The 17078-nt window shown below is 37.1% G+C and overlaps 2 protein-coding genes across 3 annotated transcripts; one reads left to right on the top strand and one right to left on the bottom strand.

Annotated features, from left to right (window-relative positions):
• The first annotated feature begins 65 nt into the window (after window positions 1-65).
• LOC118433297 lies at window positions 66-2929 on the top strand. Of its 2 annotated transcripts, XM_035845087.1 has the most exons (5): window positions 66-345; window positions 428-559; window positions 892-1035; window positions 1102-1691; window positions 2204-2929. In XM_035845087.1, exons 2-5 carry the CDS (start codon window positions 436-438, stop codon window positions 2426-2428), a joined length of 1083 nt encoding a protein of 360 aa, XP_035700980.1. In that variant the 5' UTR covers window positions 66-345; window positions 428-435; the 3' UTR covers window positions 2429-2929. The 2 variants fall into 2 exon arrangements, with proteins under 2 accessions (XP_035700980.1, XP_035700979.1); XM_035845086.1 differs by having other exon boundaries at window positions 66-559; window positions 2204-2928.
• Window positions 2930-12274: 9345 nt separating this feature from the next.
• LOC110861902 lies at window positions 12275-14807 on the bottom strand. The gene is made up of 3 exons (XM_022111036.1): window positions 14173-14807; window positions 12855-14012; window positions 12275-12800 (listed from the first exon to the last, which is right to left on the bottom strand). The coding sequence occupies exons 1-3, from the start codon at window positions 14805-14807 to the stop codon at window positions 12275-12277; spliced, it is 2319 nt and encodes a 772-aa protein (XP_021966728.1).
• Window positions 14808-17078: the final 2271 nt, after the last annotated feature.

Below are 17078 nucleotides of genomic sequence, written 5' to 3'. Positions count from 1 at the left end.
AGTCGATGAAGTATAATGCATATGCTGAAAATTTGCCAATACATTTGCCGTTATCATTGCAAATGTGCATAGATTGTACTTGTTGTACCTAATTTACAAAGATACATGCATATACTCTCACTTCTGTGTGGAGCTAGATACATTCAAAGGGTTCACGACTCGGCCACTTTCTCCACATGACAGAAATCTGGAAGAGGAAACGACTATACATCCGTGTAACTAGTTGCCAAAGTGAAAGTTTGTGTGCATGACTTTCTCCGTTCAACCACTCCGTTCTCCAGCTGACTTTCTCCTCGTCGTGGAAGGAAATATTTTTATCGTTTTCTTTCGGTGCTTATCCGTTTTGTACGATCCTCTGAGAATTTATTCATGTCGTTAAGCGAGAAAGTTGTAAATTACTAAATATTGCATTACTCTTTTCATGAAGTGGCAACCATGTCAGTGAAGAGTTGCTTGTTGGGGGTTAATTTTGACCAAAACGTACTAATTTACCAAGCGGCAGGAAATATTAGTGGAAATTTGGTGTTCAACGGGGGAGCGAAGGGGAACAAGTTGTATGGTAATAGTTAACTAATGATTTTTATAAAAAAACTAGTGTGAAGTTTACAAATAAAAATTATTTGGGTACTCATACATATAAGACGTTACGTTCATTTAACTTCATATAAGACGTAAACGTCGCATGACAACATATCTTTGCAACTTGCGAATGTTTGCGAGGAGTAGTGGTTCAACAATTCATTACGAGTTCGCATGTCCGCATGTTACTTAATACTAGCTTTGTAAATGAATTTCTAGCCAATTTTTTATGATCTTCTTAAGTTTCTTGTTTTCTTGTTTCTAACAATGTGAACTCGTAATGAATATTTGTACGTCTAATATTAATTTCAGACGTAAAACTGACCCTGATTCGAAGGACGGATTACGTCCTTTACACAGAACAAGTCGGAAAGGGAAAGGCGACCAGTTTAATTAACAAACTAGACAAAATTAACTCCTCCCCATGTGGATCATGGAGCCTCCAAAAGAGTTCAGGTCTTTATCATTTTATTTCTTTTAAAAATTTGTGGAAATTCAAAAATTGAATAAAATATTTACTAGCCGACGGAACCTACCTGCCACCCGATACCCCCACAAAAATCTCCTTCTCTTTACCACTCCCACTCGACCTGTGGTCATCCTTCGTCGTGACGAATGCTTTCTCCTGGTACGGTCTCATGCTCACGGCCCGCTCCCAATCGCAGTACGGGCGCAAGGAGACCTTCATCCTTAAAAGGGACATCTTAATGATTGGAAACGTGGAAAAAGATAAGGTCCCGTTTTCCGAACCCCTTAAGAAAATTACCACTTTCACAACCCCCGCTAAAGAAGAGGTAAAAATGCGGGTCTGCTTAAAAACCCGGTGTGCTACCCCGGGTGACAGGGTTCCGTTTCGGGTCGAAGTGTGGAACGGGAAGTCGTTACCATTGTCGGTGAAAGCCACGTTGCAACAGAATATCGGGTACAAATTTATAGCCCGGTTTAGAATGCATATGAAAACGAGTGAGGCTAATATCGTGTGGCACGGAGAAAGTGGGACGTTCCTCGAGGGGAAGTCAGAGTGGAGGGGGGACGTCGAAATTCCTTATGTGGCCCCGACCGGATTGGGGAGGGAGGGGTGTCCCAATTTCACGGTGAACTATATGCTCAAGGTAATCAGACTAGAGGAATTTACTAAAAATTTACTTCGTTAGTTGAATCAATTCACGCAGCCATTGGTAAATTTGGAAAATTCGTAAATTCTACGAACGGATATTTCTTAGGAAAACTAGCTTGCTAAATTGTGGAAGCTTACTCAGATGTTTGACATCTCTTATTTTGGGAAATTTTATCGAATTTGTATACTAAATTTAAGAATTTATAGAGTTTCCGAGGAACACGTGAATGTTGATTATGTATGTTAAACTCTAAATTTTTAACAGTTCAAGTTTACAACTCATTAATTCGTTGATTATTGCCTACATAACCAATTTGGGCACAAAATCTGAGTAACCTACTTCTAGCAAAACTTGGACGCGTGTAACTTTGTATAGCATGTTTAAATTATCGTGAATTTGCACGTTATGTTCAATACATACGTAAATATGATTGGCGTTATATTAGGATATAAAACATCTACAAATGTGCATGGCATGTATAATAATTTGGGTTTTAATTGTTACAGTTCGTGATCCCACGGTTTGCCAAGATCGAGACGGAGCTCCACATCGGGACGGCGACGCGAGATGAGGGCGCATCCGCAGAACTGGGTGGCGACGACATTTCTTTGGCGTACGGACTGGAAGTGACGAGGTCGCTCAGCTCGTCGCAATACTCGTTGGACTGGAATGCCCTGTCTTTGGCCAGCGAGGACAGTGGGTGCTGGACACTAGTCGAAGATGAAGAGTAACCACGTGCTACCTGACCTTAGTATTTCTCATGCTACACAAATGAATACGAGTGCACATAATTTTTGCAATATATGTATGTATGTAGTTACATATTTGCAAGTATGTATGTATATACATACGTATAAAAATGTGGTAAATGTATGCAGTCATGCAGTATTTGGGAAATGAAAATATTTCTCTAATTGACAATCATAATAATTGACAATTAATTAGTAGATTTAGTAACACTTCATTCATCGCTTAAAGCAACATGTGCACATATGCACGTATTTATGCTCATACATATGTAACAATACAAAAACGCTTTATTAGTAAAAATGTATGTACATGCATGTTACAAAGAATTAAATACTTGGATAAATACATACTTACTTAAAAACAATTTACCTTTGTGTGCAATGCTTAATGTACGACTTACTATTGAATATGTACAGAAACTCACCCACCATTTAATAGTTAAAGAATTGTCAATAAGTCACCCGGAATATTGCAAACATCAATTAATCGATCCACTTTAATTAGAACCTAAACACAATTAAGGTTAAGGAGCTCACTCCTTGCTTATTTGAGAATGTCGCCAATTTTATAAATTCACCTCACTCAAGTCTCAAATCTCTCAATAAAAGCCAACACACTTTATCGCCATGGACCTAACGTGGGTCGACGATTTGATCCTAACCCTACAAAAATATCCCTTCCTCGGCGTCCAAATAATCGCGTATGTCCCCTTCACCATCATCCTTCAAAGTATGAATCAATAGCGTATGTACATATTTTCAACTCGTGTCCAAAGTGAAAGTATGAATGACTTCCTGTTCACCCACCCAGATCGCCAGCTGACTTTCTCCTTGTAGCGGAAGTAACGATTTCTATTGGTTTTGCTACTTGTTCATTTTTCCACCATCCCTAAATAAATACATAATTTATGTACACAGATAACAGAAAGTTGTAAATTACGACTTCCTAATCTGACAACCATCCCGAGATACCAAAGGCGAGGATGGAGTAACGAAAGTAGCAACGATATGAAAACGAAAAATTGTTGCTTAAATAAAAATACGGAAATGGCAAACTTTGGGTACCGAATTTTCAACGCTTAAATTGACTTAACGATAACGCATTTACTAGGTATGGAAATTTCGACGGACCTGTTTACCGCTGACACGCAGTACTGGTTAAGCGCCTTTTTTTCGTTACCACCAATGCGCCAAAATTCTGGTGCAAAATCCTTACACATTTAATGTCCAAAAAACGGCGCTGAAAAATCATATATATTCCAACAACTAATCAGTGACGACAAATCTTTACCTTCTAGCCATCCAAATTTCGGTACAAAATCCTCACACTTTTATAACCTAAGAAATAGCGTTGATAAATCCTCTATTACTCTCTAACGAATCAGTAACGAAAACTCGTCCCCTAATCCGTGCTGATTATAAGTACATAATCATCGCTGTATCAGTGTAGATTTCTCGTGAGCACGCACGACCGCACCGCCACTCATAAGCAACATTTACAACGGATTACATCAATTATTTAGTTGAAACAATTAATTGTATCAATGACAGACATAGTGTTAAAGAAATCTTGTGTAGTGGAGTTTCCTGTCGACAAGACAATTGAAGTAGTGCCACGAACTTGGCTTTCGGATAACAACACAAAGTGTGCCTTTCCTTCAAATCGGCCGAAAGGGTTCAAAAAGAATCAAGAGGACCCCGAATCCATGTCAGATCCTCTCTGGAAAATTTGGGAAGCAAATGTAAAGAAGAGTTACGGTAAAAAATAATTTCTGATTAATAAATTTTTGAATAAAACCATATAATTTTTATTGCTATTGTAGATAAGTTCGAGCGAGCAAACGACAAAGCTAAGAAGCTTTTAAAAGCTGCCTATATTGACAGCAGTGATTTGGACATTGATGGTGAATCGTCGCAAGAAAGATTACAAAGTGCAGGTAATTTCCACTGTTTCTGTTACAATTAACATTACGAAATTTGCGGTTTCATATTTTACGAAGGTGAAGTAATTCAACCGTTCGAGTCACCAATTAATGAAAAAACCGAGCAAGAAGTAGAATCCATTCCCGTGACTTCGGACTACTGTGATGACCGCATTACAACTTTAATAGAGGAGTTTCGAGGTATTTAATAAATTTTGAAATATGTGAATAATGTTATATATGAATCGAATATTTATTGAAGTTTAATTTATTTACATATTTAGCATTTCAGCAAACTTCAATTCAGAATCAACTAATTTTGCAAGAGGAGATCCGAGATCTCAAAAATATTGTCTTGCGCTGCCTGAATTCTACAAATCCGGCAGCGGCAACAAGTAATTTATTTTGGCCAATTAAAAATCAGGAAGAACTTGAGAAAATAAATGAAATTCTTACTAGCAATGACACGTATATTCAACAAGTAAGTTATCAAAACAGATATCTATTTTTAAACTGATTATTCGATGCTGATACACATTTCATTATATTTCTTTATTTCTGTAAATTGCCAGGTAACCCTGCTGTCTAGAGTCGGGGGGAGATTCAGTCACTAAAGCCGTTAACTGTACCATGAAGTCCATTATTTTGCACCAATTTGCACTAACTCTTCGCTTTACTGACGCTTCTGATAAATTACTTTTTGGGAGAACTTTATGCTGCAAGCTTGTTAGAGGTAGAAATTTGTATACACTAAATTTGCACAATAATAATTAAACATGTAAGTAAGTATAGAGTTGTTTATAAATTACAAACTATTTATAGACGCGGTCCGTCAATTCTTCATTCAGGCGGGCAACACAGAAGGAATCAAGGCCGAGTTAAGTGACAGTAAATTGGATTCTTACATTGCAAAGTGGCTTCGTGACTCAATAAATAGAGGAGACGAAGGAAAACAGAAGAGGTCCAAGGCTAAGAATGGACGCGCCACGGTCAACAAAGTCCCAGAGAGTGAAGAAACGGCTGTCAAAAATGTTGAACCAAATTAGAGCCCCACGAACATCGTCAACATTTCAAAACTTAATTCCTTCTCAAGAATCATTTGTAAGATTTAATACTGAACAAGTCTCAAATAATTATAATCTTGAGTTATCAGAAAATGTAATTAGTAGTTCTGTTGAAAGTGAAAATGAATTGCACAATGATAATAACTTTATTGAAATTAACTATTTAGCCCAAATGAGGGAGTGGGCACTAGCCCACAATATTACCCACCCTGCATTAAAGGACTTGTTAGAACTTTGTAAGGAATGGTTACCCGCGTTTGGATTTCCAAATGATCCTAGAACTTTGCTAAAAACTAAAAGGGTTGTCCAGTTAAAAGATGTAGGTGGAGGACAGTTTTATCACTTTGGATTAGAATTAGGATTAATTAAAATGTTGAATGGTAAAAAAATTGGCAAATTAAATTTTACTAAGGTTGAGGTTAGTTTAGGTATCGATGGGTTACCGATTAGCAAGAGTTCCAACTTACAATTTTGGCCTATCCTATGCAAAGTTAATGGTGAGCTTGGGGATAATAGCGTTTTTATAGTAAGCTTTTTTTGTGGTAATCAGAAACCCAAGTCAATTCAAGAATTTCTTAATCCACTGGTGAATGAAGTAATCAATTTAAAACAAAATGGAGTCGTAGTGTCCAACAAAAAATATGAATTTTTTCTAAAAGCAATAATTGCAGACGCTCCTGCAAGAAGCTTTATTAAGCAAGTAAGAGGACACAATGCATATTATGGTTGTGAACGATGTTATACAAAAGGTGAATATTCTGGCCGCGTAATATATTCAGTAGGTCGATCTTTTCCCTTGCATTCTGATGAAACTTTTAGAACACGGATGCATATTAACCATCACGAAATTAATAAAGTTTCGCCATTAATTGATGCAGGAGTAGGAATGATTAGTCAAATTCCTCTGGATTATATGCATTTATGTTGCCTCGGGGTGATGAAAAAATTCTTACTTTTATGGATAGACGGACATATTCCACACAAACTATCTCAACGTCAAATTAAATTAATTTCAAGTAGACTTCTATTGTTCCGTAATCGAGTCCCTTCACATTTTTCTAGAAAACCGAGAAGTTTGGAAGAAATTAGACATTGGAAAGCTACTGAGTTCAGAAACTTCTTACTCTACTTAGGACCAATTTGCTTGAAAGGTGTGTTAACAACAGATAAATATCAACATTTTCTATTGTTACACACTGCAATATATATTCTAGCTTCTGAGTTTGCAAACTCTCACGATTGGGTTGATTTTGCAGCCCAACTCGTTAATGAATTTGTTGAGAAAATTCCTACACTTTATTATAAAGAGTTTATTGTATTTAATGTTCATTCACTAACTCATTTAGCTGCAGATGTTCATCTTCACGGACCAATAGATAATTTTAGCGCATTCCCGTTTGAAAATTTCATGCAAACAATAAAACGCCTGCTGCGATCAAAAAATACCCCTTTAAGTCAAATTGTTAGAAGGGTTGGGGAATTAACTGACTTGCCACTAAAGTTGCCAAAGCAGACAAATTCATCCTTAACTCCTTCAGCTAAACTTGGTGATAATTGTTTTATCACGAAAACTGGACAAGTATGTATTGTTGAAAAACATAACCAGAAATTTATGTGTCGTATATTTGATGAATATTTACAACCGAAATCTTATCCCGTAGTTTGCAAAGAGTTAGGAATAGGCTACGTTAGGAATTTGGGAGTTTTGCGCAAGTTAAACCCTTTTAACCTGTCAAAAAAATGTATTCTACTTCCATCTGGGAAAAAATATTTTTATATATCATTGTGCAATTCATTTGAAATAAATCGTAAATAATGAATACTGCTTATTATAAGATTAGCGAGTTTTTGTATTAAAATAATATGCATTTAGTTGTTTAATGCTCTCCAACTACGTTAAATTGTACTGATTATTATTATATGAAAGTTAAATTGTAATAATTTTTGGAAATTAATAAATAATTTCGAGTAAAATAAACCAATTGTATCAGTACTAATTCAATAACGAAATTTAGTTACCAAAACTGCATAAAAAATTTGGTACCGAGACAACGTTCGCATTTCGTCGCCGTTTCATTACGTGTAAAAAGTATGGATTAAGCAATGATATTTCGTTGACGTAATGATGGCATATTTCGGGACCCATTAGTCGCTTGCCATCAGTACCATATAAGCAAATGATCTTGTTCCATTTCGCTACCTTGTCAACACCTGCAGAAGCAAGTACCGAATCAACGCTTGTGGTGCAGCTCGGGATGTCAGTGAAGAGTTGCTTAGTAAGGGTCAATTTTGACCAGAGCGTTCTAATTTACCAAGCAGGACAGAGCATTACTGGAAATTTGGTGTTCAACGGGGGACCCAAGGGGAACAAGTTGTATGGTAATTGCTAATTAATGATTTAATCATTTTTGTAACAAACCAACTCATTAAACGAAAGTTTACATATAATATAAAAATATGTATTACATATTTTTAAAGTTTAATAGATAATTTATTAAACCTTTACAATTGAAAACATGGCTAGTGTGCATAATATTATGTAAAGTAACCTGGCAAAATCCGTCAATTATGTAAAGTTACAAACCTTACCAATTATCTTACCAATTTTAAGAAAAGATTGTAAAGTCTTAAAATTACTTTCTTCAACTAATTGATTTGACAAGTTATCCATGGATACTTATGTACATCACAATAAATTTCAGACGTAAAACTGGCCCTGATTCGAAGGACGGATTACGTCCATCACACAGAACAAGTCGGAAAGGGAAAGGCGACAAGTTTAATTCACAAATTAAACAAAATAAACTCTGATCCGTGTGGGTCATGGAGTCTACGAAATAGTCCAGGTATGTAGATTTACCAAATTTTGTCTCAAAATCTGTGCACATTTAAAAATTCTCATTTTTTTTACAGCCGATGGAACCCCCCTCGCAGCCGACACTCTCACCAAAATCCCCTTCTATTTCCCTCTCCCACTCGACTTGTGGCCTTCTTTCGTGGTGCTGAACGCATTTTACTGGTACGGCTTGATGCTCATGGCCCGGTCGCAGTCGCAGTACGGGCGCAGAGAGAGTTTCATCCTTAAACGGGACATCTTGATTATTGGAAACGTGGAAAAAGAAAATTCCAAGCCGATTTCGAAAATAACTACTTTTACAACCCCCTCGAAGGAAGAGGTCAAAATGCGGGTTTGCCTAAAAACCCGGCGTGCCATCCCGGGTGACAGGGTTCCATTTCGGGTCGAAGTGTGGAACGGAAAGTCACTTCCGTTAACGGTGAAAGCAAATCTGCAACAGAATATCGGGTACAAGTTAATAATTCGGACTAAAATAAAGAGGAGAACGAGTGAGGCGAATGTCGTGTGGCACGGAGAAAGTGGGACGTTCCTGGAGGGAAAGTCGGAGTGGAGGGGGGACGTCGAAATTCCTTATGTGGTCCCGACCGGATTGGGGAGGGAGGGGTGTCCCGATTTTACGGTGAATTATATGCTGCAGGTAATTAATCAAGACAGATTATTGGTATATGTATAATTAGCAATAATTTTGTTGGTTAAATAGTAATAAGGATATTGATAATTTACATACTTCGAGTTGTTAGTGTCGTAACATAGTTTGTGAACAAAATATTTAGAACGGGTCAAGCTTCGTAAAAATTGTTACTTTAACAACGCGAGTTTTGATGACTAAATCTTACTCCCTTACAAAACCTCGTCACCGTCATAATTTATTTTACGGTACGAAAAATACGAAGGACACGACGGAATTATGAATACCCCAAATGTTGGGAAGTTTATCCTTAAATTGGGTAGAACATATTTACATATATTTATTTATGTATACGAAAATTTGTGGCAAAATTGAGAATTAGGATTTTGGTAGCCTGAATATGTATATAATGACGGCGAAGAATCATGTTTAATTTACATAGGTATCGTGAATTTGTACTTGCGATAGATACATAAATAAATGTATATTTATTTAAATAATAACTAAAAAATCTGGGGTTACACATTCAAGACATCTATGTAAATACGGGTGACATTTATAATAAGTAATTTTAATTACAGTTCGTGATCCCACGGTTTGCCAAGATCGAGACGGAGCTCCACATCGGGACGGCGACACGAGATGAATGCGCATCTGCGGAACTTGGTGGCGACGAAATTTCTTTGGCGTACGGATTGGAAGTGACGAGGTCGCTCAGCTCGTCGCAATACTCGTTGGACTGGGATGCCATGTCTTTGGCAAGCGACGACAGTGGGTGCTGGACACTGGTCGAGGATGAAGAATAGTTATGCAATACTTTCTACCTGTGTTTTTATTCGTGGCTAAATTCTTATGAGGTGTGTGAGTTGTAAATTCACGTTGGTTAATTTATGAGTGTGTGTATGTTAAGTGTAGCGCAACTTGAATTAGTGTGCACCAGTTTCTTAGCATAAAGCTCTATGGTTGTGTAAATGATTTCGTAGTTAACTTCAATTGATTAATTTTATATTAATATTAACTGGTTTATTTATGTTTCAATTAATTAGTACATACAAACTGTGTATGATACTATTTCTATTAGTTGATTTGGGGTAATGTGATACAACTATTTCTGATAGGTAACTTGATACAACTACTTTGATGGGTAATTTGATACAAGTAATTTGCAATCTCAATTTCCCATTTGGGGCCATCTGAGATTTGCGATTCACTCTTGTGCAGAACAACCCTCTGTTACAAAAAGATTAAATGGGCGTTACGCGGGCTTTGGTCCGTGGCTAGCTTTATACTGCAGAGCGGACGGAAAAGCAGCCGTGTATGCTAACTAATACATTTCATTTCCCAACTAAAATAAGTCAATTTGCACATTATATACATAAATACATTGGTTTGTTCAACATTGGAACAAATACATGCATACATTAAATGCTTCGTTTCTACCTGTTTAGCAAACTACAAAGCTGGACAACTCAATCTGCATAAGATGAGTTTGCAAGATGTGGCAGTGATGCAGCGTAACATACCTGCCATCACTTCCACTGTTCCGTGCAGACAAACATTGATTTGCATGCATCTCCTACAAAACCTCTGTAGATTTCGCTCAATCTGCATCTTACATGCAGACTGACCAATCTACACATCTCCTAAAAAATACATGCATATTCCTACATATTAGGAATCTGAACATTCCGGCCCCCTTGGACTAACTAGTTCCAAAATAAGATTATTTAATTTTTACTAAATTAATTCTGTATTCAAATCAGCGTTTTCCGTTTCGACGGGTAGTAGGCACAGCTTTACGATCGGTCGCTCGTACTCTCCAGTAGCTGTCCTCACCAATACCTTCCTGACTTTCTCATCTGCTCCTGGTTTGACTTCCATAACTCGTCCAAGTTTCCAATGTAATGGTGGCAAGTTATCTTCCTTGAATATTACCAGTGAGCCCTCTTTAATGGATTCCACCGGTTGCATCCGTTTTGGTCTTTGTTGTAGTCTGACGATATATTCAGATGACCATCTTTTCCAAAACTGTTGTAGCATCTGTTGAATCAGCTGCCATCTCACGAGTCTTGTTGTTGGTATTTCAGTTAAATCCGGATCAGGAATCGACGTCAATGGTTGACCAATGATGAAATGTCCAGGTGTCAGTGCTCTTAAATCCGATGGATCAGTTGACTCAGGCGTTAATGGTCTTGAGTTTAGCATTACCTCGATCTGGCTTGTAAGAGTTGTCAGCTCTTCGAATGTTAGTCGATTTAATCCCATTATTCTTCTAAGATGGTATTTTGTTGATTTGACACCCGCCTCCTAGAGTCCTCCAAAATGTGGCGCTGATGGTGGGTTAAAATGCCAAGATATTCCTTCCTTAGACATTGTCAATGCGATCTGATTATTATGGCTTACACTGTCGGTAAGTTTTTGCAACTCCTCTAGTTCCTTGTCAGCTCCGACAAAATTTGTGCCATTATCGCTGTACATGTCTGATGGCTTGCCACGTCTAGCTATGAATCTTCTAAAGGCAGCTATAAATGCTTCAGTGCTGGCCGAACTAACAACTTCTAAATGTATGGCTCTAGTCGCACAGCAAATGAATATCGCTAAATATGCCTTTAATGTCACCTTACTTCTGGGTGTAATGGGTCGAATCAAAAACGGTCCAGCATAATCAACTCCACATTTCTGGAAAGTATGGGATGGAGTTACTCGAAATGAAGGTAGATCTGCCATCATCTGTTGCATGGTTTCTGCTCGATTTCTTGTACAGATGACACATTTTCGAATGATCCTCCTCACAGCATCCTTTCCTCGAACAATCCAATATCTTTGTTGTAGATAAGATAATAAAGTTTGTGAACCAGCATGTAGGTTTAACAAATGCGCATTTTCAACTATCATCGCTGTAATTCTGTGATGCGGTGGCAGCATAATTGGATGTTTCTGATGCACAGGAATGCTTGCATGACGAAGCCTTCCCCCCACTCGCAAAATGTTGTCTTTGTCGAGGAATGGGTTCAAGGATAACAAACTGCTTTTACTGGATAACTTCCCTTTACTTCTAAGCTGCAATAGATCTGATGCGAACTCTTCCTCTTGAGCGATACATATCCAACGTTTAAGAGATAAATCAAGTTCCACTGTTGACAGCCACAGGTTAATAATTGGTTCAACTGCACATCCACGTTTCTGCTGGACTGCAGCTCTTGCATTATTTATAAATCGTACCAATCTTGCTGTGATTCGTTGCAATCTGGTTAATGTTGAGTACCGGAGAATCAGATCTCTCGGTGTTCTAATATTTGTTAAGTGACACACTGAAGCATCACGTCTTTCTTCACTTGGCTCTTGTTTACTCACAACTTAACTTGTTAAATTTGGTACAGGTGGTTTCTCATTCAACCAAGACGGCCCGTTCCACCATAATGGATGGTTAATAAATTCTTGTACACTTATTCCACGAGATGTACAATCAGCTGGGTTATCAATTCCACGAACGAATCCCCATTTATCTCCCGGAATTAATTCTTGAATTTTGGTAATTCTATTTGCAACAAAGGTTTTATACTTATACGGTTCAGACCTAATCCATCCAAGAGTTAGTGTTGAATCTGTATAGGCCACCATATCAGTAAAGTTCATTTTCAAAGCCTTTGCAACTAACGGCATAAATTCTGCTAACAGTAGTGCTCCACAAAGTTCCAACCTTGGTAACGATTGTTGCTTTACTGGCGCTACTCTAGTCTTTGAGGATACCAGATATGATAATCCGTTTCCTTGCTCATCATAATACACCAAATAAACTACAGCTGAATACGCTTGTTCAGACGCATCGCTGAATCCTACCAAATATGTCTGTTGATTTTTTCCTGAGTGACCAACTTGCGCTCTAGAAATTTTTAACATTTGTAAATTTTTCAGTTCAATTTTAAAATTATCCCACTTTTGTTGAATTGTTATTGGCACTAAATCATCCCAGTTCAAATTTGCTTTCCAAATTGATTGCATTAAAATTTTTGCACTAATTATAATGGGTGCGCACCAACCAATGGGATCGAATAATTTCGAAATTTCAGATAGAATCACTCGTTTTGTTAATGAACCTACTTTAACATTACCAAATATATCAGCTCTAAATCCAAAACAATCTTGAGCTGGGTTCCAATAGATTCCAAGTGTTTTTACAGTTGCGTCTTTATCAAATGTCAGAGATTTTGTTTCTGTCAGATCTTCAGGAATAGACAGAAGAACTTTTTCGGAATTGGAAGTAAATTTTCTGATTGACATTCCGCAACGTTTCAATAGTTCAATGATTTCGTGCTGAAGTTTTACCGCATTCTCTTCTGTGTCAGCTCCAGACAATAAATCATCCATGTAGAAATCTTCTTGTAACACTTGTGATGCAATTGTAACATCAACTTGGTTTGCTAACTCGCTTAGCACACGAGTAGCTAAATACGGACCAGCAGCCGTGCCATAAGTAATTGTTAATAATTTATAATGTTTAAATGGTTGATCTGGCGATTCCCTCCACACAATATGTTGAAACTCTTGATCATCACTCGATACAAGAATCTGTCTGTACATCTTTTCAATATCAGCATTTATTGCAATTTTATGCTTTCGGAATCTCATTATTAAGTTTGCTAATGTGTCTTGAACAGTAGGTCCAACCATCATTGTATCATTCAATGAGAGGCCGTTAGACGTTTTGGCTGATGCGTCAAATACTACGCGAAATTTCGTCGTGGTAGATGATTCTTTTAACACAAAATGGTGTGGTAAATAGCATCTAAAGTTGCTATCTTTGTTTGGTGGTGGCACTTCTATCATATGCCCCAATTTTATGTAGTCATCCATGAACTTTTTGTATTCTGTAACATAGTGTTCATTTTTATGGAGTCGCCGTTCCACTTGCTTGAAACGATTAATTGCAATATTTAATGATTCTCCCAACTGCACTTTAGGAGTTTTAAATGGGTATTTCACAATGAACTCACCCTCTTTGGTTCTTTGAACAGTATTTTTAAAATGGTCCTCACACCGTTTTTCCTCAGCACTGAGCAGTTGTGAGTCCTGTAATTTTTCTATTTCCCAGAAACTTTTTAATAATGAGTCCAGTTTTAAACTCTGGTCATTTTCAATTGATTTATTAATTTGAGTATGATATAATTTCATCTCATTTTGATTATTAGATCGGCCGCCGCCAATTAATCATCCTAATTGTGAATTAATTGCGGTCGGACGCAGTATTTTCTAACGCCATGGCATGCCGTTCTAAAAATGAAATTAGGTCCGCCAATTTGATTATGTCATTGTCCTTAAGACTATGCTCCCACAAGTCTTTTGCAGCAGGATCAAGTTTGCTTGCGATGTGATAGATGTAAAATTGTTCTGCATGTACATCCAGATTACAATGAAGAAGCTCCATGGATCTGATACATCTATTTGCGGCATCGATAAGGTCTTTGACGGATTTTGACGTTGCTGTTGCTTTTGGCTGAGAGCAAAACTTATCCAAGGTAGCAAAGGCAATCATACGCTTGTTTTCGTACCGATCATGTAATTGCTTCCAAGCCTGATCGTAATGTGCATCTGTCAGGGGTAAATCAGCAGTATAGCGGCCAGCTTCTCCCTTCAGTAACGCTTTGAGGTAAGTAAATTTCTCCACTTTCGAGACACTCGCATTGGAATGAACTGCTGCTTCAAACGAGTCTTTAAATGTAGCCCACTCCAAATAGTTACCGTGGAATGGTTGAATTTCCAATTTAGGTAACCTCACATTAGTGTAAACTACAGTTGGTATGGACCCGCTGGTAGCCGTTGCCGGAATAACTGTATTTCTTACGTCTCTCAGTGCCACTGAAACTTGACGCACAGTTTTATACAACAGCATGTAGGCGTCTGTATCGTCGTCTAGATCACTTGGGTTCAGTTTCGTAATTTGCTGAAACCCATCGTCTAGTGTATTTGACCATAAACTAACTTCTTTAGATATGTGTCAACGGTGGCGAGGTCCATTGGGTGAGTAGCATGATCCTTAGCTTGATCGAGATAAAACTTAAATTTCTTGCCAATCATGTCCCTCACCCCCCGCAAGTCATCAAGTTTGCCCATTTTGATTTGGTTAAAACACTTAATTTTAACTTCAAAATACGGACTAAAGATTGTTTGTGAAAACCTTACCAGTATTAATTTTTAGAAAGACTAAATACTGCGCGAGAACTAACGTAAATCACTTAATTCACACGATAGATAAATTATCACCTCAAAGGAATTCGCTTATATCGAAAAAATTAGTGTTCACAATTATTAGTCTTATTTATAATTGCACCGTTCGCGAGATCATGTTTTTATTCGTGGCTAGATTCTTATGAGGTGTGTGAGTTGTAAATTCACGTTGGTTAATTTATGAGTGTGTGTATGTTAAGTGTAGCGCAACTTGAATTAGTGTGCACCAGTTTCTTAGCATAAAGCTCTATGGTTGTGTAAATGATTTCGTAGTTAACTTCAATTGGTTAATTTTATATTGATATTAACTGGTTTATTTATGTTTCAATTAATTAGTACATACAAACTGTGTATGATACTATTTCTATTAGTTGATTTGGGGTAATGTGATACAACTATTTCTGATAGGTAACTTGATACAACTACTTTGATGGGTAATTTGATACAAGTAATTTGCAATCTCAATTTCCCATTTGGGGCCATCTGAGATTTGCGATTCACTCTTGTGCAGAACAACCCTCTGTTACAAAAAGATTAAATGGGCGTTACGCGGGCTTTGGTCCGTGGCTAGCTTTATACTGCAGAGCGGACGGAAAAGCAGCCGTGTATGCTAACTAATACATTTCATTTCCCAACTAAAATAAGTCAATTTGCACATTATATACATAAATACATTGGTTTGTTCAACATTGGAACAAATACATGCATACATTAAATGCTTCGTTTCTACCTGTTTAGCAAACTACAAAGCTGGACAACTCAATCTGCATAAGATGAGTTTGCAAGATGTGGCAGTGATGCAGCGTAACATACCTGCCATCACTTCCACTGTTCCGTGCAGACAAACATTGATTTGCATGCATCTCCTACAAAACCTCTGTAGATTTCGCTCAATCTGCATCTTACATGCAGACTGACCAATCTACACATCTCCTAAAAAATACATGCATATTCCTACATATTAGGAATCTGAACAACCTGGTATTTACGAAGTTGCATCTAACCGACGTTAGTATTTCTTATGCTTGATAAGCAGGTACACACAGGTGAATACGATTGCGAATAATTTTTCCCTCAAACATATATAAACAAACATATGTATGTATGTACACTTTTGGCAAAACGGTATTGAATCAACACCAACCGGAGTGCATATATTATATGACTTAACCGGCGCGGTGATAACGGGCATTACTGTATAGTGATAAAAAGTTACCACTTAAAATCAAACTATTACCAACCCGGGGACAAATTGTCACCCAATCAATACCATCACGGAGTGTATATATGTATGACTTCACCACATTTTTAACAGTATACTATGTTTGCTGGAGGTTCAAAAAATGTGTATTCTTCGCAGAATGTGGTGGTACATACATACATGCGTACATACAAATTTACCATGTTTTATTTGGAAATTGTGTGTACATTCTCTAATTGGAAATCTGAATAAGTATGTAATTGACAATTAATTAGTAGATGCAGCAACGCTTCAGTGCACGCTTGAAGTAACATAGTTATTTAGGTATTAATGTGCTTATTTATGTTTGTTTGTACATATATTGATTGATTGATTGATTGATTGAAGCTTTATTCTAAGTTTACAGTTACAAATACAAACAATGCTCTGCCACAGACAATAAAACAATGCTCTTCCACAAGTGACATATGCAATAAAAAGATTTCCTTAGCAACATAAAAAAATTCCTTAGCAACGTCTCAAAAATTGCTTAGCAACATAAAAAAATTTCTGAGCAACATCAAAATTCCTTAGCAAAATAAAAAATTTCCTTAGCAACGTCAAAAAATTTCCTTAGCAACATAAAAAATTTCCTTAGCAGCGTCAAAAATTTCCTTAGCAACGTCAACAAAAATTCCTTAGCAGTGTTAAAAAAATTATTAACAAAATTCGCCAATTATTTGCAACGTTATCAAA

Source organism: Folsomia candida, unplaced genomic scaffold, assembly GCF_002217175.1.
Source record: "Folsomia candida strain VU population unplaced genomic scaffold, ASM221717v1 Fcan01_Sc047, whole genome shotgun sequence".
In the NCBI taxonomy this organism is placed as follows: Eukaryota; Metazoa; Arthropoda; class Collembola; order Entomobryomorpha; family Isotomidae; genus Folsomia; species Folsomia candida.
This window is presented reverse-complemented; position numbering and strand designations above follow the sequence as displayed.